General features: G+C 34.8%; 6 protein-coding genes across 6 annotated transcripts; 4 read left to right on the top strand and 2 right to left on the bottom strand.

The window, feature by feature from the left end:
• Positions 1-1,054: 1,054 nt before the first annotated feature.
• Tsp_09662 (putative protein quaking-A) lies at positions 1,055-2,830 on the bottom strand. Its single transcript, XM_003374283.1, has 4 exons — positions 2,224-2,830; positions 2,104-2,127; positions 1,724-1,767; positions 1,055-1,075 (listed from the first exon to the last, which is right to left on the bottom strand). The coding sequence occupies exons 1-4, from the start codon at positions 2,828-2,830 to the stop codon at positions 1,055-1,057; spliced, it is 696 nt and encodes a 231-aa protein (XP_003374331.1).
• A 1,082-nt stretch (positions 2,831-3,912) lies between these two features.
• Positions 3,913-8,621, bottom strand: Tsp_09661 (DNA-directed RNA polymerase II subunit RPB2). The gene is given in 10 exon segments (XM_003374284.1): positions 3,913-4,195; positions 4,265-4,383; positions 4,588-5,053; positions 5,124-5,411; positions 5,472-5,782; positions 5,873-6,589; positions 6,658-6,778; positions 6,797-7,296; positions 7,439-7,914; positions 8,330-8,621. The coding sequence occupies 10 exon segments, from the start codon at positions 8,619-8,621 to the stop codon at positions 3,913-3,915; spliced, it is 3,573 nt and encodes a 1,190-aa protein (XP_003374332.1).
• A 1,509-nt stretch (positions 8,622-10,130) lies between these two features.
• Tsp_09660 (serine/threonine phosphatase) lies at positions 10,131-11,763 on the top strand. Its single transcript, XM_003374285.1, has 4 exons — positions 10,131-10,139; positions 10,485-10,523; positions 11,432-11,551; positions 11,632-11,763. Exons 1-4 carry the CDS (start codon positions 10,131-10,133, stop codon positions 11,761-11,763), a joined length of 300 nt encoding a protein of 99 aa, XP_003374333.1.
• A 336-nt stretch (positions 11,764-12,099) lies between these two features.
• Tsp_09659 (DNA mismatch repair protein Msh2) lies at positions 12,100-18,064 on the top strand. Its single transcript, XM_003374286.1, has 13 exons — positions 12,100-12,271; positions 12,473-12,633; positions 12,686-12,793; positions 12,862-12,979; positions 13,037-13,092; positions 13,317-13,488; positions 13,548-13,648; positions 13,963-14,130; positions 14,221-14,312; positions 14,371-14,581; positions 15,789-16,125; positions 17,724-17,875; positions 17,936-18,064. Exons 1-13 carry the CDS (start codon positions 12,100-12,102, stop codon positions 18,062-18,064), a joined length of 1,977 nt encoding a protein of 658 aa, XP_003374334.1.
• Positions 18,065-19,009: 945 nt separating this feature from the next.
• On the top strand, positions 19,010-19,952 carry Tsp_09658 (hypothetical protein). Its single transcript, XM_003374287.1, has 4 exons — positions 19,010-19,138; positions 19,278-19,593; positions 19,643-19,802; positions 19,874-19,952. The coding sequence occupies exons 1-4, from the start codon at positions 19,010-19,012 to the stop codon at positions 19,950-19,952; spliced, it is 684 nt and encodes a 227-aa protein (XP_003374335.1).
• A 2,745-nt stretch (positions 19,953-22,697) lies between these two features.
• Positions 22,698-23,114, top strand: Tsp_09657 (conserved hypothetical protein). Its single transcript, XM_003374288.1, has one exon. The coding sequence runs from the start codon at positions 22,698-22,700 to the stop codon at positions 23,112-23,114; it is 417 nt and encodes a 138-aa protein (XP_003374336.1).
• Positions 23,115-24,878: the final 1,764 nt, after the last annotated feature.

Here is a 24,878-nt window from a genome sequence, read left to right on the forward strand (position 1 = left end):
GCCGTTAGCAATTTGATCAATGTCGGTATGCTGACGTGGATTAGCATCAATTAAAAGCTATTAGTGAGTTGCTAGAAAATTCGAAGTCCTTACGGAATTCAGATGCTCTCTTTAGAGCGAGCTTCCTTTCTTGGATTCATATAGCCTTATATGAAGCCAACTGTGCTTTTTAACGCACGATCTTATGCTAAATGCAGTCCTTTTAGGCAGTAATTGCTCAAATTGTAAACACGACAAACCTCTTTTATCACACTGTTTACGCTACTTATGAGAAGTGCGTATTTCCTCAAGTTCTATTTATGGTATATTTATCAGTACCACAAAGGCTTCATATTCTTAATACGTGAACTGTAAACTTGTTAATTATACTTAAAATAAAAACAAAACATGAAAAATGCAATGGCAGCCTAAAATTCAATTGGTTATTGATAATATTGGCATTCGAAATCGACTATCATAGGCAGGGAAACAGATTTTTAACTAAAAAGTAGCTAAGTCTTGAACATTAAGTTGAAGCTTTTAAGTTATTACGTAAAATGCCCGGAATGATGGTTTTAATTGCTGGATCAAAATGTAAGAAAACACTGCATTGCTAAATCCATTCAAAGATATAAAACGGCTGCACTACTTGAAGCAACAAAATGTGAGTTATTTTCAAGTGAGTTTGCTGATTCGTTTCTATATGCACTGTTTTCTAGGTGAAATGGATTAAAACTACCGTAAAATGCTACATTTCAAAATTTTTCGGTTTATTCTGATCCTTTGAATTATTTAAATATAACTTTTTAGTTAAAAATGTAAATTATGGCAAATAAATGGAAAATAATAGCCAACATTTTCAACTGAATTTTGCAATTGCTTAGCCAGCAGTTTGATCAGCTGTTTAAGCCATCAAGATGTTTTGACAAAAAGCCTTCTCCAAATTCTTTCATGTGAAGTTAAATCATTTTTCATAATTGGTACTTTCACATTTTTGCCAATGTTTGCATTCACTTTAGTGACCGCTTAAAAATGTTAAGCACGCTTGTCAAAATGGTAAACATCATTATCTAATTTACATAATAAGCCTCACGCACTGAAATTATTGCTATATTTTATATTTGCACAGTCAAATTTTTTGTACTGTCCATTTTTAATTATGGATAACTCAGCAAAGAAATCTGATCTTCAAATCTTAATAGCTATTATGTTAGGACTGTTGTTGCTAATTTTTGTTTGTCAATATAACTAAGATGAATTGTTATGTTTATACTATTTCTGATAAGGTTTTATGAAATTGCCATTTATATGTGAAATAAACACGCGTGAAAAATATTGCTTGGTTGGAAATAAGAATCAAAATTGATGTACTTTACCACTTCGCGTCTTATTTTCTGATTAGTAAACAAAGCAAGTTACTTAAGCAAATTTCTGAATGATGTTTTTAGTTTCATTTTATAAACAACATGTGCAGTTTTTAAATTAATAAAATACATATGTTTGTTTTTAGATATGCATAAAATAAAAACACATTTTACTAGTTGTTCAAATCAGAATTTTTGCTCAAGAAGCTTTATCGTTTGAAAAGCATTAGATAATAAACAATGTGTACTTTTTTACAAAGCTATTAAAGCTAGAAATAAAATTGGTCTTCATCCATTTGTATTTATTTTAACAAAAACAATTGCAGTACATTCAAATGGCGTACGATCGATTCATACTTTGAAAAATTAGAAAATCTAACCTGCCGTGTAATTAGCATTCTGTGAGGGCAGGTGTGAATATGAACTGAAAAAAGTAATTTCAGCAAATATTAAGATCTGTGTTTTGAATGTTGACTTTTACTATTTTTAAAATGTAAAACTGTTCGTCATCTGTTTCAATTTGGATCAACATCTGCTAATTAGTTGAAGAAAAACAACAATCAATGAATATTTTTATTAATTATATTTATTTTGAATGAATATCAAATTCAACGAATCACCAAACATTAAAAGAAAAGAACACAATACATTGACATTAATATTAAACAATGATTTTTGACATGAAATAATGATTTTTGAAATTGAATATAAATTGATTCAATGATAAGGAAAATAGCTTTCCCATTGGTAAAATTAAAACTGCCATTACAGCAGTGATCAGTAACTGAAAAATTATAATTGAACATTAATATAAAATTGTAAATGATGCATTGGTAAGTAACAATTCCATTGTAAAACATATTCCATTACTGGAATTAACGACGACGCATGTTGCGGGTTGGAACTTGGTTGTGGTTCTGCCTTGCCTGTGATGTATTGCCAACAAATCTGGAGTTGTTCCGCCGCATGTTTGGCGGTGCCAGGCGATTGCTGAAAGTACCGTTGTGAACTGCCAGTTCCGCCAACTGCAGCTTTTTGATTGTGTCCTGCCCATCAAGTGGAATTTTTATCAATTCCGTAATTCGTTTTTTCGCTTCTCCGATTCTCCAATCGGCAACATTTTCATAATCCATTGTATAAATATGTATGCGCACCATCTCTGGACCTTCACGATACAAAACAACTTTACATCCAGTAGTCCTTTGAATAGATTTCACCGTACTACCACGAGGGCCGATTATTCTCAGATAGACGTCAAAGGGACATCCATTAGTCGGAATAAACACTATGAAGCGTTTTTCTGTTATTTCTCCAGTTGGTGGTGGTGGAGTAGGGACGTTGGCAAACATTGGCAGCATGAATGTGTTTCTAATGTGGCGTTGCAAAATAGCCTTTTTCACCTCTTCGGACTCTTGACTTTGAAGTACTTCAAGCAAACGTTCATTTCGCTTGAACACTTCTTCGTACGAGTTTCGTTGGGAATTCATTTCTGGTCGTGGTCACAAGCTGCTGGGTGGTGACTTAAAACCGTTCAGTGCAATAAACTGATTGTCTGTTCTGTCCCACTGTACCAAAATTTAAACTTTTTTTACTTTCTGCTTGCTTCGCTTTATTTTAAAGTTTAAACAAAGTCACTTTAAAATTTAATTTTAAACTACAGTCGTCATAAACAATTTTTTCAATATAGCTGTTACTTATTAAATTATTTCTGTGCTTTTATTTATAAATCTATTCCATTCGTCAAAAGAAATAGTATATTGTAGTTGTACAGAATGTGGGCACAATGCAACAAAGTAGTGCAATGCAGAGTAGTGTTACTGTGTTTTCCATTCGCAAATCAGATAGTGTTAACTGTATACTAACTTAACTAATCTCTTTCGGAATTACATTCCAGTAGATAATTATCTAAAAAATCAGTGAACAAAAGTCACATTTAACATACTGCAGTATACAGTTTGCAAACACTTCAGAAGAAGATAATGTATGAAATTTCAAACGACCAACATGTGCTAATTCAAAATATACAAATAATCAGAAAGAATAGAAAAAAAAGAAATATAAGTGCAAACATAACAGTAGTGTCTTCATTTTATTTTATTAATTTACTGCAATATTATTCACACAATTCCACAAAACTGTCTTTTTCATTATTCTGCTATTTGCCAGTACAGTTGAACGAAAGAAGTTTTTTTTTGAAACTGTTGCACTATTAAAGAAAAGAGTTTACAATGTTTATAATGGGATATGAAATATTTTCTGCAATTTTTACAATAACAGAATTCCGTTATAAAGTGGCAACTTAACTGAACTTCACCATAGTTTTCTCTCAATAAGAATCAAAGTTTTTACAGTACAAAAAAAATATATATATCTGTGGACTCAAAACAATGTGTTTCTGACAATCAAATTACAGAACTGCACATCTAGGCGGTGGTTCAACGCTTAGTCGAAATGTATCGATTTCGCGACTCGTTTATAAGTCCATGTGTGTATCTGTAAATAAAATGCAATAAAATGAAATGAAATAAAATAAAATAAAATATAATATATAATAATACTCACAAGAAGTTCACGTTTTCATTCTAGGGGCAATGCACATAGATGTGAGTTCTTGAAAGAGCAGCTTACATGCATATGGGATATTCACGCGACTTATTTTTGTTTTGTTTCGACAAGTGCGACATTCATAATGCCCAGTTCGACTGTTCGCGATGGCTATAATTCCGCATATTTTGCACACATACACAGTGTACGGATCGGAAACTTCAAACAGTCTCTCTTTCAAAAAGTGAGCAGCACCATGCGCAATCTGACAATCACGCTCCATTTCTCCAAATCTCAAACCACCATCTCTAAAACAGACAACAAAACAAGCATTACGTAATAAATTAATCAATTGAAATCATGACAAAGTTTCCGACCTGGATCGTCCTTCCATCGGTTGTCTGGCCATCATCTGCAGTGGTCCTCGAGCACGCGAGTGAATCTTATCGTCGACCATGTGCTTCAATCGCTGATAATACGTTGGTCCGATGAAAACCTTGAAATTTAAAAAACATAACGATCAACAAACAATTTCCGCGTAGATTTCAAAAATTGCCCTGCAAAATATTTGTTAAAATTTCAAATGGGCTTTTTCAAAAAAAAATTTTTTCCACTACGTCCACTACTACACGTCGAACATAATTACCAAAAGTGAACCGAAATAATAAATGGAACAGACAAATAAATAGGCGAACAATACCTGAGTATTGAGTTTACGGCCAGTAAAACCGCTGTACATGACTTCGTTTCCTCGAAGATGGTAACCGTACTCTTGAAGCAAAGAGCTCACCTTTTGCACGTTCACAGAATCATTGAACGGCGTTGCGTCACCAATTTCACCACGATTTGCCGATACTTTGCCCTGCAAGCACTCGATCAAATGACCAATGGTCATTCGACTAGGAATTGCGTGTGGATTGATTATAATGTCTGGCGTGATGCCTTCGCACGTGAATGGCATGTCCTCTTGACGATATATCATCCCAATGGTGCCCTTCTGACCGTGACGGCTGGCAAATTTGTCACCAATCTGCGGGATACGGATCGAACGCACTCGTACTTTGACAAACTTGTTGCCGTCTGCATTCACTGACAACATCACCTGATCGACAATGCCAGTTTCACTGGCACGCAAGAATGTCGAAGCATCTTTTTTCGACGAACGTCTTCAACAACATAATAAAAAACACAATATACATACATATATACATGTGGATCAGAACGTGATAATGTTACTTTGTTGTGGAACTGTCGTCCGTATCTTCGAGCATGATTGTTTTACCAATTATAACGTCATCACCGGAAACACGCGTTCCCGGTGAAACAATGCCATCATCGTCCAACTTATGATATACAGCGTTACGCATTCCTTGGCAAATTTGGCGTGTTGGCTTTTCGATTGTTTCTTCGTTACGTGCTTCACGGCTACTTTCCTGATCACGGTAACTTCGGTAAAAAATCGAGCGAAACATTCCACGGTCAATTGATGACGAATTCATAATAACTGAATCTTCTTGATTATAACTGATGCAAAAAAATAAACTTACAAAATCAAGCAAAACAGAAAAATTTGAACTATTTTACCCAGTGTAAGATAATATGGCGACAATTGAATTGATCCCTGCTGGTAATTCGTTAAAGCGAAGATATTCCATTGATCGAGTAGTGACCAACGGTTTCTGAGGATACCAGAGCACATGAGCCAGCGTGTCCATGCGAACGTGAAAATTAGTCGTGTAAATACCCATAGCCTGTTTGCCCATCGCAGACTGGTAAGTATTTCTTGGACTTTGATTGTGATCCGGAAATGGAATAATACTCGCACAAACGCCCAAAATCATGCTCGGATGAATTTCACAGTGCGTATATGTGTCGCAATAACCAACTCCACGATCCTAAATTACAAAACAACCAAGCATGGAAATGAATAATTAATATTTTGAAATAAAACAATATTTTTTTATTTAACAAAACAAAAATATCACCTGCAAATCGTCGGGAGTCATTGCCAACATGATGGTCTCCTCTTCCATTGTGTCGATATATTCTACAATACTGTTGGCAACCAGTTCCGACCAACCGTGTCCATTTGATTCGTTACGTCGCTTCAAGTTTTCAATGTGATTCTTTTTCAGTAAAAGTCGTTGATCTTCAACAATCAACAACGGTCGACAAATTCTACCCGCATCCGTGTAGATGCGTATCTCTCTGTCGCGGATGTCGCGCACCATGCTCACTTCGGAGACGACAATGTCCATTTGTCGACGCAACTTTCTCAACGTGGCCATCAACTGCTGCGGTTCCCGGTGTATACCGACCCAGGCACCGTTGACGAAAATTTTCGTCGTCGCCGATATAGCCGACGGCGCTACTTCTTCCAACGTTTCCATGGACCATTCTTCCAAAAATTCCAATATCGGTTCCTGTTGAGAGCCGACCGAAATGTAAGCCATCAAGGCTAGATTTTTCACCAAGCCCACCGCCTGGCCTTCGGGAGTTTCGGCAGGGCAGATCATACCCCACAAAGTGTTGTGCAACTGACGCGGCTTGGCCAGCTTGCCTTCGCGTCCAATTGGTGAATTCAGACGTCGCAGATGACTCAACGTTGCCGCGTAAGTGAGTCTATTCAATACTTGAGAAACTCCTGCTCGAGTTTGATGCGCTTTTTTCTGATCACCCCAATTTCCAGTTGCCAAAGAATACTTGAAAAAGAAAAAAATTCAATTTCAAAAAACAAACTATACATTCGCTTTTGTCGTCTGATTCTTACTTGCAAGCCTTTGGTAAGGATGCCAGTACGAACGCACAATTCCAAATTGAAATCTCCCGTTTTGTTGATGTATCGTTGGGCGACCATTTTCACTTCCTTCAGTAAATTTTTAAACAGCCCTCTAAAAAGAAATGCTAACAACGGCCCCGCCAAATCTAATCGCTTATTTCCGTAATGATCTCGATCGTCCAGTTCCCTGCGTCCCATGGCGGCCAACAACAGCCGATGAACCATATAGCCCAAAAAGTAGGCTTTCTTGGTCTCGCAAAAGTCACTTATGCCAACGTGCGGCAAAGTTTCTTTCTGTAATATTTCTCTCGCGTATTTCACACGCTTTTCCCTGGTAATGCCAGGTTGAACACCGCGAGAACCGATAAAATTCAAAGCCACTGACTGTTCTTGAATAACAAACGCCTCGTCCAAAGACGGCTTCACCATTTCCATCATTTCCGCATCGTCAAAATCGTAGACAATGTGTTCCAGTATATCTCGATCGGAAACGAACCCCAAAGCACGGAAAACAACTATTACAGGAAGTTCCTGCTTCACGTACGGCAAGTTGACAACAATTCGCTGTCCCATCAATTGTTTCTTCGTGTTCGCCGCTCCATGACCACCGCCCCGAGCGTACATGTTAACCTGAAAATACCAACACCGACGACAATTAAAAAACAACAACAACAACAACGTACAATCAATTAAAGCAAAACGTAATTATCATATTGTATACAGAAAAAGGAATTTCGAATGATTTTATAATGAAAACAAACAACATCACTACCCAAAGGGTGCTCGTTGGACGGCTGCTGGACTCCAAACAAGAGCGACATTCGGCTTTGAAAGCAAATTTGTTATCTTTAAGACTGAACACGTATACAGTATTCGTAGCCATTTTTTCCTGCGCAATCAAAACCTTCTCACTGCCGTTGATGATGAAATAGCCGCCCGGATCCAATGGACATTCGTTCAAATCAGTCAAATCCCGCTCACTCAGACGATTCAGCAAACAATAAGTCGAACGAAGCATTATTGGTATTTTTCCAATAAACACCTTCTCATATTTTGCAATCAGTGGTTCTTCATTACTTTTGGCTATTGTTTTCGTAATATCCACATACAAAGGAGCCGAATAGGTGAGATTGCGCAAGCGTGCTTCGTTCGGCATCAGCGGAGCTGGTGCGCCGTCTTTTTCCCAATGTGTCGGCTTTGACAAATAGATCTGTTCAAATTTAATCGAAAATTTCGTCTCACTCAGTCCTGAAAAAAATGTACCATTTTCAATGATTGTAAAATTGCAAATCCAACAATTCTCATCATATAAAAATCATAATTAAGGCATCAAAATAAAATCAAACTGACGAAACGTATCACTTTCAATCATTCTGATTTTTTAACATTAAAAAAATTAAAAGTTCATCCAAATTGTGCTTAACAAATTCATAAAAAACAAAAAAAGAAAAACAATAATGAAATCTGCAAGGAAAAATTAAGCAAATTTATTGACAGACGATGACAATGGCGAGAATAAGTAACAAGCGTTTTCAATAATGAAGTAGTGAAATAAACAACTGAATAATTAGTAATAATAAATTGAAAAATAATGGATAAATTACAATAAAATAAAGCATTAATATACTTAAAAAACATCAAACAAAATGCGAAATACATTTACCTTGCGCTCCGTGATCTTCTAACTGTATTTCAACTGGAGGTGAATCCTCGACCAATTTTTGCACAGACATTTGAATAAACTCATCAAATGAATCCAACTGCTGGCGTACAAGACCTTTCTCATCAAAATACGCTGAAATGACAACCCAGCACGCCTCTTGCCACATTTCGCTGGAAATGTCGTTAGAATAACCATTAACACTTTCCGATGGCTTACTGCCCGAGTGGAGATAAGGTGACGTTGGAGGTGAACTGGCCAGTATTTCATCGTCTGAACTTTCATCGCCAAACATTTTTTAATGACAATTTTTAATCAGATACCAATTAATAATTCAAATAATACAACTGCTCTCGAACGAGACAAATACAAAACCAAACAAGAAAAACATGTACCATTGAGTATTACTGTAATACCGTATAATGAATTTGTAAGTAACCTAAAAAAATCAACAAAGAATACATTTATAATTTTCCAAACTAAAAATGAATGCTCTTTAATTAAATTAAATATTTCATTGTCTGAATTTTATACAATTTTAAAATAGCAAAATAGCTATGAAAAATCAGTTTTTGTTTGCAGATACACTATAATTGGAAAAGGGAATGCAATTTTGTTCACCATTCATTATGTGATTTATATGAAAAGTTTCATCGATATTGCCAACTTCATGCGTTTCTGTAAAAATAAAGCATATTAAATGTATTTACTGTAAATAAAACCAATTTCCAAAGTTCCACACGTGATCAAGCTTTTGTAAAATATTTTACAAGAGCTTTTCACATAAAAGATAAATAAATTGCTATTATTTCGAAATATGAAAATATTGCAGTTTTTCAGCCTTCAGTGGGGGAGGATCATCTGGGTCATCAGGCATCAAACTACTTTTTTCACGTCTGCAAAAATGCGTACAGAATCTATGTGCAGAAACAATGCAATGGAGTTTCTTTCTCATCTAACTTTGGCTTAAGCTTTTGCAACTTATATATCCAGTAGTATAAATACTGGATATGATTACAAATTAAAACTTATAGCTTTGCAGTTGCTTCATTTATTCGTGTAACTTTTGCATGGCGTGCATAACTGTTCAGTGTAATGCCATTTACAGTACCATGCATAACAGTTTTGATTTTTATTGTTTTATTGTTTATATTGATTAAGAAATGCAATAACTGAATTTCGTATTCATCATTGGTTGCGTTTTACAGTATGTGATAAGCAAGTGTTATGTTTATTGTAGTTATTTAATTCAGCGCAGTGAATAATATTTAATTTAAATTGATTGTTTTTATAAGATTAATAATTAAAAATCAAACTTTTTTCAAAAAGAACACAACTTTTTTTGTTTTTTACGTTTTGTGTTTACATCTTTACTTTGTGTTGTGTGTACATCATGTATGTTTTGCTTACTAATGTTTTTCGATTGTTAAATAATTAATATAATAGTGACAGTTTGTTCTAGTTGAATTCCTTAAAATTTGAAATTGCTTGTGAAAAGTAAAAATTAAAAATTTTATGGTTCAAATTTATAAAACAATGATAATTTTATTCATTGATGTACATGCATAGCTTTAAGTAACAAGAATTTTATATTTTGAAAAACTTTGAACGTTTTACACTTTGTTACTGTTTAAAAATAATAATTAAATTTTATTTTCATTTGTTAGTTTTTTAATTTTAACTTTCTTATCCAGTATATACTTCGTGTAAATTTTAAAATGTTCTAATTGTGAACAATGCGTTTGTACATTCGTATTTAAAGCGTTATGATATTTGCTATATTTATCAGATTTAGAATTTCAGAATGACTTGCGTTTTTCAACTAAACAAATCAATAAAGAAATTATTATTTCTTTTGAAAATTCGTCTTATTGTAACCGAGCTGATATGCATTTGAATGCGTGTCAATCGCGTCACCATCTCATTGTGTAAAATAAAATTTGTTTTTAGCTCATTATCATGGACAAAGATTTGTACGGAATTTTTGTCAAAATTGTTGAGGTCAGTGTCATTTTTTAAATATTTATCTTGAATTATCGCGATTGTCAGTTTTAATCAGTTTAAACTTTTCAGTTGATTATGAATTAAATGTATTGTCAATGATTCAATAGAATATTTTCTTTGTAAATTTGGTCAGTTTTACATTTATTTTTTTCAGGGAAAGTCTCCAACAAATATCTGCATGTTTGATCGAGCGGTTTGTTTTTTTTGTTTATTTGCTTGAAATTTTATAATTTAATAATTTAGGATTACTATTTTTGTATTGGTGATGATGCATTTTATATTGCAAAGGAAATCTTGAAAACAGTAACAATTTTAAAGCATATTTTAGTGGAAGGTGAGTTTGTTGTTCCATATTTATATTAGAATTGTATTTATTCTTTCAATCCATGGTGATAGTTTGTTAAGTTTATTACACAGAACTGAACTGTATATAAGGTTTTATGTTCAAATGTCTGTTTTTCTTTATACTGTTGAAATTGTTGTTAACATAAGCGTGAAATTTGATGCTTTCAGAATTTTTTAACCATATATTTTGAAATTTTTAGTCTTTGACGGCTGTATTCAAGCAATTCTATACAATTCACAGGAGGTGAATACTCCTTTTACCGTATAAGAAAATCAAGCTCAAGCATGACTTTATGGGCATAATGTTGATAAAAATATTTACCATTTTTTAAGATTTTATTTTTAAAATTGAATTGTTTAATCGTCATATAAAATTGTGAATAGTTTTATGCAGTAGAAATTAATTTACATTTATGTTTCTGGGAAAATGTATTTAAATGCGATTTTTGAATTAAGCTGTATATTGTCATGGAATGGAATTTCTGTTGGTCTAGTTTATGTTGTCGAAAGATACTGTTTTATTTTTTATTTGAAAATATTTCTGTAGGTGTACCACAGCAATATATAACTTTAAACAAGAACACGTTTGAGCGAGTAGTTCGAGAACTGCTGCTTGTTCATCTTTATCGAATAGAAGTTTACCGTTGTTCGTCCACTCGGTCCCAAGATTGGGAACTTAGTGCAAAAGTAGTTGTGAAAACCCACTGATATTGATTTTCAATGTGTAATTTTTTTTCCCAACGTTTACATGTTCAGGCATCACCTGGATACATAAGAGAATTTGAAAATATTTTGACCAACTGCGAAGAACTTCAAGAGCAAAGTCGTATTCTGGCGTTTAAAATAACAGAAGAGGCTGGAAATATTTGCAAATTGGTATTTTATTTTTAAATTATGAAGAGTCGATTTGATTTGATTTGATTTGATTTAATTTGGAAAATGTCATTTAATTTTAGAACGTATCTATGGTTTGTTGCGATCTTTTCTATCACACATTTCAAATCTGCGACATTCTCGACAATGATAATTTAGCAAATTTCAAAGTGATAATTCAATTGTTTGCTTCAACAATAAATGATGATTTTTAAATTTTGCAATTTAGCGAATTTTGACTCAATTACGACCGAAAGAGTGTTTAACCGTTGATTCATCGGTCACTTTGAACCAGATGAGGAAGAACATCTTTGCTCAAATTGCTATTCCCGTTACCACGTTGAAAAAAAGTTTGTTGTCTATTTTTCTGTTGATGAATGAATGAATTAATTTTTCAAAGATGATTTTAATTCATCTAACGTTTTGAACGATCTGGACATGTTGGTGAAATTTAAAAAAGGTTCCCACGGTTTCTGCGGATCGCTGCGTACGTTGTGCCATTTTGTTTATTTAATTATTTTTGAAAATGATTTTTTTTCTTTTCAGCCGAAATGAAAGTGTCCGATTCGACTTTGCAATGCTTTGCCGGATTAATCAAATATTTCGGATTGGTGAACGATGATTGTTTTCTCAAGCAGTTTCAAATCCAATACTTCACCCCTGAGAAGCACCTTCGTGTCGAATGGTCCACTTTTGAGAGTTTGAATTTGTTCCGATTTGGTGGTATTTTTTTGGAAAAAAAATTCTATTTCATCAATTAATTATCTTTTATCAAGGAGAAAAATCTGCTGACAATTTGTACGGAATTTTGAATCACTGCCAGACCGCTGTTGGGCAAAGACTGTTGCACGAATATTTGAAAATGCCTCTCTTGGATAAGAATAAAATTGGTAAAATAAGCGAGTTCGAGTTGTTTAATTTTAGAAAAGCAAAAAGAATGGATTTCAGACGAACGACTGGATATTGTCGATTTGTTTGTTCAGAATGGTGAAATACGGAACATCCTGCAACAGGAGTTGCTGTGCCGTTTCCCGGATCTGCATCGCCTGTGCAGAAAGTTTGTCATCAAGCGAGCTGGTCTACCGGTGAGCATTGACAATTGTGCAATTCAGTTACTTTTCAATTATCCTTGTACAGGAAGTTTACAAAGTTTACAGCGCGGTGAACTGCGCATCCGATATGTTGAAACTGTTGGACAAGATGAATACTTCTGTAATTAAGGACAATTTCACCGAACCCCTTTTGGTTTGTTTCATTTGTTTATTGGTGAATTTCAATTGTTGTTCACTCACTTGTTTCACTTTATTATATAGATTACGTTGGACGATTTTCGAAAACTCACGGAAATGGTGTCCATGACTTTGGATCTTGACTGTATTGCCAGAACTGGAGAATACCGAGTGAAACCAGAGTTTAGTCAATTTTTGCAAGGTATGAATTATTTATTGTTTTTTCTTCTTCTGCATAATCGCATGTTTATTATTCCAGATTTGAATAATTGTATGCAAAATATTGACCAAAAGATGACTTCTTATTTGACGAAGGTGTTTTCTTTAAATTTAATTAAGTTAATGTTGTGAATTTTCGGTTGAAAATATCATCTATTTAGGCAATGAAAATTTATGGCTTCGAACATGGGAAATCGTTGAAACTTGAGTACAGTGCTCAATGGGGCCATGTTTTTCGTGTCAGCAGAAAGGTTTAATTTCACAAATTTTAAATATTAAAATTTAGAATAGATTTTTGTTTCATATTTTTCATTTCATAGGATGAAAAGATCATTCGCAATCAAAAGACTGTGGAATTGTTGGATATGCAGAAAGGATCCGTACGATTCACCGATGAAATTTTGAAGAACATGAATTCAGAAATGATGAAAGCCAAAGAAAGCTACGAAGAATTTCAAAAAAGAATTGTTGATGAGTTGGTCGCCACTGTGGGTGTGGACAAGGAAATTGTGCGATATTTTGTTTTTCTTCTTTGAATATTCCATTTGCAGCCACTTATATGGATCCTATGAAATCACTGGCACAAGTTGTTGGTCATTTGGACGTGATGGTCTCGTTTGCCGTTGCTTCGGTCAATGCACCCGTTCAGTATGTAAGACCGAAAATTTTACAAGCGGGTATGAGAAATTTTCCAATTGGAAAACATTTTTCTGATCACTGTTCACATTGATCAGGTTCTGGAATATTGAATCTAACTCAAGCTCGACATCCGTGCTTGGAAATGCAGCCTGATGTTTCATTCATTGCTAATGATTTGAAGTTGGCAAAAGGTGAAACTGAGCTGATTATTCTTACCGGGCCGAACATGGGTGGAAAGTCGACTTATCTGCGTCAAGTATAAAATTATTTATTATTTTACACACACACACACACACAGAGAGAGAATTATTAATTTTTACAATCAAGACCGCGATGATTATCATCATGGCTCAGATGGGTTGCTTTGTTCCTTGTCAAGAAGCGACTATCAGTATTTTGGACGCAGTATATACACGAATTGGTGCATCGGACAATCAGTACAAAGGGTTATCAACATTCATGACTGAAATGGTAGAAGTATCTGAAATACTGGAAGTAAATTATTATTATTTTTTGATTTTTGACTTATCTTTTATGCCTTTGCATTTTCCATTGAAATGGTATTTTTTTTGTTCTTGTTTTTAGCTTCCGTCTGAAAATTCTCTGATTGTCATTGATGAATTAGGTAGGGGAACGTCTACCTTCGACGGATTGGGTATTGCTTGGGCTGTGGCTGAGTGAGAAGAAGAAAATAATAATAATAAGAGGATGCATATTTTGTTTTGTCGTTTTCAGAACAATAGCGACAAAAGTGAGAGCGTTTTGCTTGTTTGCAAGCCACTTTTACGAGATGACGATGATGGCATCCGAACTGCTCACGGTTAAGAATTATCAAGCATTGGCGACATTTGCTGACAGCAATCTCGTACTGTTGTACAAGATCAAACCTGGTCAGCATCGTGATTGTCGTTCAGTTTTGCCAATTAATTCTGTTGTTGTTTTTGTGGTTTGCTAATAGGTATGTGCGATCGCAGCTATGGAATCAACGTTGCCGAAATGGTCGGCTTTCCGGATATTGTGCTTAAGGTATTGTCGAATTATGATGATGACAATGGGATGAAATGATTTTACCGAACAAATTTTCATTGCAGGAAGCGTGGAAAGAAGCCAGGCGATTGGAAGCACACCGACATGGTGGCACCACTGATGAAGATGGAAATGATCAGCAGTGAAAAAGGAAAGAAATCGGAACGTTGTTTTGTGCAGTTTAGACATTAATCTTTCTTCAAACAGATTGAAGATAAAATGAGTAATATCTTTACTTTGTGTGATTTTTAATATTTTTTAATGCAACTGTTGATAACCAAATCTGAACATTGTGTATTTATTTTTCTATTTCAATGTTTTTTTTTGCTTTTTCTTCTCTTTATTCTCAATAATTATGAAGTTTTATGCAAGACTCTTTTTTAACTGATTGCAGTAGTGGAATTTTACATGATTTTTATACATCTGATTTAAAACTTACCATATTATTAATGTGGATTAAAATCAGCGAGAATCACGAAACCAAATAATAAAATTACTTTGTTGAATTGTGCCATAGATTTGAGAATATTTTTTCAAAGTTATCTTTTGAAAACTGATTTTTTTGACATGTGAAGATGTTTTTAATGACATCATTGTTTATTTATTATTGCATTTAAAAATTTATAAACATGGTTTACATTGTTGGTTCCGATACAAAGTCTGCCTACTAAATGAAGATGCATTTCATGTAATAGAATGTTGTTATGTAATGCAATGTACTTTATGACAGTACTGATAATAATAATAATAATATCTAATTGAATTATTGTCGACAGTTGTTAACAGTGCATTGCTGTTAAGAGCAGTGGTAGAGAAAAGTCATTTTTGAATGGCACGCGCGCAAAGATTAAAAATGATTGGCCATCGTTGGTCAAGTCCCGTCGGACCGTTCAAGAACATCAGCGTTGAGCAATTCATTGAAATCAATTGATAACCCCCGTCTGGCGTCTTAATTGAAAAGTATTGAACAATTTATCTCGCTTAAGACTCAGTTTTGAAAATTAATGCGTTGCCATCTGACACCAGCGCAAGTATGTCGATCCCAAGCGATGCTCCATATGTCAGACAATCACCAAACTGGGTACTTGGAACTTGGGGCAGTTGGAAGATGATTATTTCACTTTCAGAAAAAGGTTGTTCTCGCATTGTCTTTCGATAATATCGGTTGTATGTTTCGAATAGCAAATTTGTTGAATTTGAACGAACAGACCCGAAACTCACCGGCTAATAGTAAAATTACAGTCCAACTGCCGGATTCTGTAGATCACGCGACAAAAGCAAAGGCGACGAACCCGGGTGTGGTGGAACCCTGCCCTTTGCCGGTTGTATTTTTCAGTGTTTCCAATGAAAGTATGCGATGGCCTTTGCGTACATGCCCGGTTGATGAAACGCTATGGAGACGAGAGAACACGTACAACGGTCTGTACTGGACGCCGTTCAATTCTGTATCACCTGTTTTTTGCGGTATGTTACCAAATGCTCGTTAAATTCATACAAATATTCGTCCATTTATCAGTTTTCATATTAATGGCTTGACAAGCTTGTAAATTGAATTTTTTCTTTTTTATCAGATAAATAAATTTAAATTATTAAATTTAAAATTTTCCCTCAATCATACCGTCATACCCTTTACAAAAGTGGATTTCTATATAATATGAACAAATGCATATACCCTTTTATGGTTTAGTTATTTTGGGGTAACCATAATTAGTGGAGAATAAAGATGAATTTAAAAATTCAATTATAATTTAACTAGGCTTTATTGAACAATGCAAAGCGTTGCAGTTGCATCGGTTGAATAATTTCGGATCTTATTTTGGACGTTAAATTGAAATGCAATGTGTGCGATTTTTTTTAATTTTTACTGTTTATCAAATGGTATTTCAATAAACAGCTTGAACAAGCATATTTCTACTAGAATTTCAAATAAATCGTTTTGGAAAAACACTACTAGAAGAAACACTACAAAATTAAATATTACAGAATGACTGTATAATTTGATGTGCAAGCAAGTTTTAACTCAAAATCTTAGACTAAAAAGGAAAAAATGAAATGTAAAAACAAAATAAATAACAATTTTGAAAAATCAAATCAATATAAAATGGAAAATAATAATTGCAAATATTATTTGTTTGCATTAAAAAAAGTGATTAATTTTTTCTAACAGCACTCATTTAGCAGCTTAAAACGGCAAAAGTATAGAATAATTGCTTGTTCTTTCTTTTATTCATTAGTGTTCTTTTTTTGAACAATAATCGGTCATCGATGAGATTTGCAATGAAATTTTGAATTTGGTCACAAATAATTTAAATTTGTCAGCAAGAAATCGGCCAATGCTGTTGAAAATCATCACAAAGCCTCTTAGGAAAGGTTTAATCAGATTTGAAAGAAAACTATATGTAAATAATTGCACTTGAATTGCACTGAATTGGTCGAAACGAAAGTGTGGGGGGCTTTTTGTGGGCATAAGAAAAAGAGCAGTGAATTTTTCTCAAGAGAATTATCTCGAACTTTGAAGTGCGTTGTTATACGTATGGTCAACCATCTTTTCGACGCTCAAGCAATTATAAGAACAGATGACATTTTTCAATCAATCCAACACTCATCGCACCCAGTAGAATTACAGAAGAAAAATATCGACTCATATTTGTAAAATTAAATCTTCTTCAACTTATGCGCTAGAAAACCGCAACTAAACCAATATCCCTTCTGATCAGAGAATTTTGACGCATTTTAACTTCTCATCAGGGAATGAGTGAACAATCTGTTGTGCATCTCATTTTTAAATTTGTTAAATTTCCAAAATATTTATCGAAAGAAATCATTTCAACATGCCATCCATTACTGCTTTTTAATTTTCACTCCACTGATAACATGCATGATTTTGACTTTTGAAAATTAATTCTATTTTGATCTGTTAATTTGATTATATCTGTGCAAATAAATGTATCCAAAATGCAATTTGTGAAATATTTCGTTGAACGAAGTCGTTTCAATATCATTATATGATGCACGATTACAAGATCAACAATTGTGAGTATTAATCAGAAAAAATTTTCAAGGATCTTCAAGATGTATGAAACAACGAAGACCTAGAACATCATTTACAAGTCAGCAGCTGGTTGAATTGGAGAGCAAGTTCAAAGAATTCAAATATTTGTCTAGACCGCAGCGGTATGAAATTGCAACCGCGTTGTCGCTGAGTGAAAATCAGGTAATAAATGCACTGCAATTTTAACATTGTACCCAAAACTGTAAAAGTATACATTTTAAGGTCAAAATTTGGTTCCAAAATCGGCGAATGAAATGGAAAAGATATCGCATGGCGGAGAGAGAGAAAGAAAAAGAAGCCAATTTCTGCAAAAACCACGGAACATCTAAAGTGACTTGTGATACTTCATAATAAAAGAAAAATATTCTCATTTCAGTCTGAAAATTCATACTTTCAATAAATACGATTATGTTTCGACTATTGGACATTTTTTCAAAAATTCTTATGCAAATGTAGTTATGCAGTATGCATTTTTCGCACAAGTCTAATTGTTTTATTACAGAAATCATTGTGATTTTTAGTATAGAAAAATAAATTTTGTATCATTTGTTATGCTTTTAAAAGAAACTTTTATTAGTTTAAAATTAAAACATAAAAAATTTTATTGACCTGTTCAGCGTCCGTAAACTGTTTGATAGGTGAGATAACAAATTTTATTGATGAATTTTTAGTACGCTAATTTGAAAAATTGATAACAATGATGGAGCAATAATTTCATTTGTCAGAATAATAATAGTATGCAAATTTGATAATAATCATGAGAAAGTATTAAAATGGATTTTTTAAAACAATTATAAGCAGGAATGCAAAACATTTTAAATTGTTTAATACTTTAAAAATTAGCAAGCTCTGCATTTCCCACTAGACAGTGAGTGAGTGCAACGTAATACGGAAGAAAGAATGAAACTTTTTTCTGTAATCAAACTTGCGAAAATTTTCAAATCAAACAAGCATGAAGTGAATATTCATTTAATCAGCAACATGCCTTCAAACTCAATTGACATAAATGTTCACAAAAATAAGCCATTTCGATGCATTGATGACCCGTAGAATTAGTTCCAAGCTTCTCATTGTACCTCGGGCACTTTTGCACCAGTTATGACAGGTCTAACCATATCACTGGTATGACGAATCAACAAGTCCAAGGTACTGGTTCCCAGGCCGGAGAACGTGATACGCATGTCAGTGCTCAGATGTTCGTGGATGTTCCTCAAAGTCTGCATTGCAAAGCAAATCAGCATGTACGAAAGACAGCTGACGCGTGCGGGCGTGTAGCGGCTGGCTGATAGATGCAGCATGATGTGCGATGGCGTATCACGGATTTGTGTTTATACCCGGAAATCCAGTCAGATGTTCTGCGTAGTCCTTCGTAAAAAAGGCGATGGAGCCCAGATTAGGCGCGTTTACCAGCTGGGTGCGCTGCAGGTTCAATGCACTGAAATTCCTTGATTGATGAAGCGTTGGTTTTTCACGTCGAGCAGCAGGGAGTGTTCAAAGAGCAAGTCGGTACTGAGCATCGGTTGCGACTGTCAAACGACTTTATTCTACTGTTATATGTTGCCAGCAGTGGGCGAGCTGGTACTGCAGTACGCATTCGGATGCTGCTGAGATGGACGACACTAAACTTTACCCCTGGAGTAGAGCAAACGCAGTATATAGTTCTCGCGAAGTGGGCACCAGTTCCTTGTTGAAATTCACTCGATTTTTGCCACTACTGGTGGGGAGCGTGATCATTTCTGGGATAATCCCAAAGTGGGAGGCAACTGAGAGCCTTTGGGCCCCACTTACGTTGGTAGAAGCTCCATTGAGCATTGTTGACTATGACAGGTTTCTTCGAAGACAGTGGATTGCGTGGGCGGGTGTGCAACAGACTAATAGTGGTTAGGTGTTGTTATTTCACTTGCCGCATTATGTTAGCGTGAAGGTCAGGTGTTGATGAAACTGGCGTTCCAAAGTATCAGACGGATGTCGGTCGTCATCTGCTCCAGCAACATTTTCCAGAAGAAGAAACACGGTTCATGCCAATCCAGCATGGCCAGCATTTGACTGATTATCTGGGACGGTGTGCGGTCACCCAACCCGTTTACATGTATGGTTCGCTTTTGCTTCGAACAAAACGCTTCGTCAGAACTCGTTTTATGCTTTTCTATTTATCCGTAGCAAGTGGATGGTGAAGGAAGTCGGTGATTCAGCACGCAGTGCCCTGATCCGACCTAGTAGTACATGGTTAGATCGGTAAAAATTTGGTGGATGTCCAACTGCGCCTCAATTTGCTTGAACCACACCTGTCATTAGGATATCCAATTCGTGGAAAGCTTCATCGAAACTGTGCTCTCGCTTTGTAAATTCAACCTGACCAACACACACGTTTATCCAAACGATCTTGAATTCGCAGAATTCGCAATTTTCATTTGTCAAAATACTATTTCATTTCTCATCATCAAAATTCACTATAAAAATTGAATTATTGTATTATATTTTTAATTTTATTATGAACACTGCAGTAGCATTTCTTTGATGAAAATTTGCATATTATCAATATCACTGCACACGGTATGATATTACGCTTGATTATCATTTTGTACTATTCATCTATTATTCAGTCGACATGCATAAATAGATGGAGAGTTGAATATTTTTGACTGTTTTTAGATATGATGTTGGCATTGTGTGTAGGTGATGTTAAAATTTTCCGGCTTAATTTCTGATGGTTATTAACAACTGTCTTTTGTCTGCTTTTTGGGACATGCAAATTTCCTTTCTGCTAATATTTTATCGTGTTGAACTATTTGATAGTTGTCAAACGTTGAGTGATTCAGCTGCAGGGATAGCAGAGGATAGTAAACGCTGCCTCTAATTATGTTATTGGCGGAAGAACCCTTTCGCATTTTCAATATGCAACCGATTGTAAGTGAATTGAAGCCCACTGGTAACGTGGTTAAGAAATTCTGAACAAGCAAAATAGTAATGTATTTTGTTTACAATATTAGATTGATTTCTCATCATGCGTGTGGCTACGTTTTACGGCATGGAATGTTACATAGCAGCACTCTGAATTCTTAGAATAAGCGTATTTACATGTAATTTTCCGGCTGTAGCATATAGTACGGATGTAATAAGCTCTTTTAGTTGAATTAAGTCAGCGACAACCAACCACTTGTTGGATATTAGTTCATGTAGTATTCAAGCCGAAGAATATTTGTATACAATTACTTTCACGATTCGCAATATTTAATCAATATTACTGGAATTCATTTCAAGCGAAGTTTAATTTCATGATATGCATTACTATATGCTTTTAGAAGTAAATTATTTTTATTTTAATGATGAAAATGTTTACAATATGATAAAATTTAATTATGTATTACTTAATTTTTAATTTTGAAAATATTTTTAGTTATTGTTTTTTTATTTCTATCCTTATTTATCAGATGCTAAAAACCAAGGCGATTCATGACATAATACATTCCAATAGGTAAACACGTTAAAATCCGCCATAAGTATTCAACAGTGAAGACATGAAAAATGAGAGCAACATTACTAATAGACAGGGTAGTTCTGAGAATTGTTTCGATAAACTGATTTCACATTAGAACAGATTTCATTTTCAATCACGTAGGTTGCCTTTGTATACAGTGTCAAACTGTTAAATTATTCATATGTTCTGAATGTGCTTTTTACCTTTCCAATATATTTTCAAGTTATATGTTTATTATTATTATCCATAGAATTAATATCGCTACAATGTCACTTTATATGTTATTTATGTTCATTTACATTTTTACTATAAATGCTAACCCTCTTAACCAATCGTATTCACAGAATTCTCAGCAAAGCAGCGATTACGTATTATTGAAAATCAATGTTTATTCAAGTTGTACCGAATTGTTTGCTATTATGAAGAAATTATAAAAGAGTTTCTAGCCATTTCCTTGAATACAAGGCGTTTGATCAACTGAACATATAAGTAAACATCTTCAAAGATTCATAAAAACACTAGTCTTGCAAAGATTTGTTTGGTATAAGTTGTTAATACATTTATTTGTATAGCATATGGAATTTATTTCCACCGCTAAGTGCTAAATTACTGCTCCCTTTGAATGGCAGAATACAATCATTGCCCACATAATTGAATTCAAATTGCCACGTGTTTGCTATCAGTGAAAATGAAAATGAACATTTCTTTATAGGATATAATACTTTTTTACATGAAACATGCAGTTTCAATGCAAGATTACAAGAAGATGAATAAAGTAAACGTTTTACTCTTGTTTCAATCAGATACGCAGCAATTTATTCCAAATATCACAATGTTCAGAAAACAAAGGAAAATGGACTAGCCAAAAGTGAGAAATATTACACAAAACTATACAGTTTGGACAGTTTCCTATAACTATTAAAGTATAGCATTTGCTGAATATCATGCATTTTGATTCAGTTGAGAAGAGTTTTCGTGTCAGCAGCACTCTGCCCTGGCGTCCACCAAAACTTTGGCTTCTTCCGCCAAAATATTCCAGATCGACAACAGGAATCAACAGGTGTTTACGTCGGGATGACATCAGCTGCGAGTATGCTATCAGCGTGTTGAAAAAGCCCTTGCTGCATGATAGAAACAACTCCGCACGCTTCGACAGGATCTATGGCCCATAAGACGTTGCAATCAGTAGAAGAAGCGTTTTTACTGTAGGAACGCATCACCCAGTCCAACGCCTGAACGTATTGAACTGGTGGGTGGTTATTGCCAGAAATCTAGTCTGAAATTTTGCGTTTCATTGGTATAAAAGGCGATGGAGACCAGATGAATTCTGCTGCTAAAAGCACCACTTGGCGTGGTTCACTTTGACAAGAATTTTTAAGGCGATGAACTGCGTTGGCGATTGAACAACTGTGTCCAAGTAGTGAATTCCGGCCGCAACGATTCTCCGTGAGGTACAACTCCATCGTCGTCGGTTCTCTGGGGGCGTGGGACCTGAAGAACGATGCCATGCTCCAATGGATAGGTGCTGTCTCCCAAAGGTACATGTGGCTCATGAAGGATGCTAAGATGTTGGAACATTCAACCGAATCTACAGAAAATACCTCAGCCTGCGAGACCTTCTCCCCGAGTCTGGCACATATCTGCGACCGGTTCGCACGACGGAGGCATACCCATCCGGTGATGATCTCCGTCAGAAGTAGCGCAATTCTACAAGCGCTAGGGCATCAGGTGGGCAATGCCTGGAACGGTGGAACACGTCACCCGTCAGGACGCCCTCGCAGCATGGTGAGCTGCAGTGCCAACTGTCCTCTGACGTTTCGCGATCCACCATCGCTGGAACAGCCCCGACCCCGCCCCATGTCCAGCCTGCACCGCGATGGATGGGAAATCGTAGGCCCAGTGAACCCGTTTGAGAAACGCTGACGTCTCACTAGCCGCTGAAATCGTGATGTATTATTCATTATTATCATTCTTATTATTCAATTAGCTACTGATTGATACCAAACTTGACGCTTTTTGAATTCATCTTCGGTTTCAACTGTATCCGAATCCCATGTGTGAAAATGCGCTTTTAATGCAGTAGGTTGCGATATCAGTTGTAGAAAATTGCAATAAAACTAAGGAAATTAAGAATTGATCACAAAAAATGTCCCCATCCGTGGTATTTAGCCGAATAGTTTGCAGATTTCACGAAGTGCAGTCCCCACTACCATCTGTTTCATGTATTTTGCTTCAGATTGATACCAACGTGCGGGTATTTGAATTTACTTTCATTTCGTAACAACGATGCAAACTGGATTTGCATAATTACTATAATATGCAGTGGCCCAGGGTGAAAATTTATTAAAAATGCTATGAAATTAAATAAATTCAAAATTCATGTCAAACTATTGGGCTCAAACATGGTATTTGTTCGAATCTTTTGAGGTATCCACAAGTGTGTACTGTGAAACTTATTCCATGCTTCACATGAACTACAGAATATTGTAAAATAATTTTATGTTTAGCGCAAGCAACTGTGTGCCAATTATAGGTATGTAAATTTACAATTACCCCCCAAACAATGATTTTTTGAGATATTTGATAAAGTTACCGGTTTGAGCATTGTAAATTTATAGAATAAAAAGACTGGCATATTGCACGGAAATAGCTTTTTTAGTGTGATAATTTTGGATAATGCATATCCTTGAATTGTAATGAGTCAAAAATATTCAGTGAACAAAGATTTTTGCTTTTGAAAGTTACTGCTGATTAAATGAAAAGCAGAAACAATTCTTATTAAAGTAAATTCTTTTTTTCGGGTGACAAAATGGATAGTTTTTTTGTAAAAATTAATCACATTATTCCATATGCACAATTATTTAACTTTCATTTTTCATTTCTTTTTATTCTGAATTCTATGAAATACTATGTTAACTTTCACATTCTTGCGTATATCTCAAGAAGTACCCAAACAGGAGCATTCTGATTAAGTTTATAGTAGTTAGCGAATAATTCTCTACCGAAACAATTCAACCGATATAATTATCAGAGAAAAAAATTTTTTTCGAAAATTGCAAAATTTCACTGACTATAAACTTGGTTGTTTTTGCGAAAAGCGGCGAAAAATTCGTTTTCAAAATTTCAACATTTTTTAATTGCTGGACTTTCAAATTAAAAAATGATAGTGTTTTGGAGAAATTGAACCCTACAAGACAAGTGGTAGAATAATCGGCGACTGAAGATGGCGTACAAACTACCGCAATACATAGTGCAGCTCCATTGCAGTAAAGTATCTAAAAAGCTTTTTCCGGACTGTCATGACAGACAACCGACTGTATGGACTTAAAATAAAGTGTTCCTTTATAATGCCCTTTCGATTGATTTTGATCTGCTAATAGAAAAGTTCAGTTTCAAACGGAATTGAAACGCATCGAGCATTTGAAACAATTAAAATTACAATTTTGAAGTGTGCCTATCTTAAGGCACAGGGAAGCAGCCCATCTGAAACTTCGTTCAAGCGGATCGACAATGGTTGAAATTTACTATACGAAACTTTCTCCACATTATAATGCGGAATTCGTTGAAAAATGCTGAGTTTTGTGCAATATTTAGTTGTTTCGGGCAAGTCGATTTTCCTTCATTTTTTGTCGATTTCCAAATAAATTGAAAAAAAATTGTTTTCATACGGGTTGAGATGTGCATCAA

The sequence above is a fragment of the Trichinella spiralis genome, assembly GCF_000181795.1.
Source record: "Trichinella spiralis strain ISS 195 chromosome Unknown Scfld6, whole genome shotgun sequence".
In the NCBI taxonomy this organism is placed as follows: domain Eukaryota; kingdom Metazoa; phylum Nematoda; class Enoplea; order Trichinellida; family Trichinellidae; genus Trichinella; species Trichinella spiralis.

Excerpts from the sequence above, each read along its gene's own strand:
- Tsp_09662 (XM_003374283.1), bottom strand. The coding sequence starts at position 2,830 with ATGAATTCCCAACGAAACTCGTACGAAGAAGTGTTCAAGCGAAATGAA. Across the intron at positions 2,128-2,223 it reads AACCCGCAACATGCGTCGTC|TTACTGATCACTGCTGTAAT; the intron begins GTTAATTCCAGT and ends ATAATTTTTCAG. Across the intron at positions 1,076-1,723 it reads GAATGCTAATTACACGGCAG|TGCGTGAGGCTTATTATGTA; the intron begins GTTAGATTTTCT and ends CAATAATTTCAG.
- Tsp_09661 (XM_003374284.1), bottom strand. The coding sequence starts at position 8,621 with ATGTTTGGCGATGAAAGTTCAGACGATGAAATACTGGCCAGTTCACCT. Across the intron at positions 7,297-7,438 it reads GTCCAACGAGCACCCTTTGG|GTTAACATGTACGCTCGGGG; the intron begins GTAGTGATGTTG and ends TGGTATTTTCAG. Across the intron at positions 5,783-5,872 it reads TGACTCCCGACGATTTGCAG|GATCGTGGAGTTGGTTATTG; the intron begins GTGATATTTTTG and ends TTTGTAATTTAG.
- Tsp_09660 (XM_003374285.1), top strand. Across the intron at positions 10,524-11,431 it reads TCTGCATGTTTGATCGAGCG|GCATCACCTGGATACATAAG; the intron begins GTTTGTTTTTTT and ends TTACATGTTCAG. Across the intron at positions 11,552-11,631 it reads CTGGAAATATTTGCAAATTG|AACGTATCTATGGTTTGTTG; the intron begins GTATTTTATTTT and ends ATTTAATTTTAG.
- Tsp_09659 (XM_003374286.1), top strand. The coding sequence starts at position 12,100 with ATGAAAGTGTCCGATTCGACTTTGCAATGCTTTGCCGGATTAATCAAA. Across the intron at positions 12,794-12,861 it reads ATTTCACCGAACCCCTTTTG|ATTACGTTGGACGATTTTCG; the intron begins GTTTGTTTCATT and ends TTTATTATATAG. Across the intron at positions 13,649-13,962 it reads TCAATGCACCCGTTCAGTAT|ACCGCGATGATTATCATCAT; the intron begins GTAAGACCGAAA and ends TTTACAATCAAG.
- Tsp_09658 (XM_003374287.1), top strand. The coding sequence starts at position 19,010 with ATGATGTGCGATGGCGTATCACGGATTTGTGTTTATACCCGGAAATCC. Across the intron at positions 19,139-19,277 it reads ACCAGCTGGGTGCGCTGCAG|CAGTGGGCGAGCTGGTACTG; the intron begins GTTCAATGCACT and ends ATATGTTGCCAG. Across the intron at positions 19,803-19,873 it reads GTCACCCAACCCGTTTACAT|CAAGTGGATGGTGAAGGAAG; the intron begins GTATGGTTCGCT and ends ATTTATCCGTAG.
- Tsp_09657 (XM_003374288.1), top strand. The coding sequence starts at position 22,698 with ATGCTCCAATGGATAGGTGCTGTCTCCCAAAGGTACATGTGGCTCATG.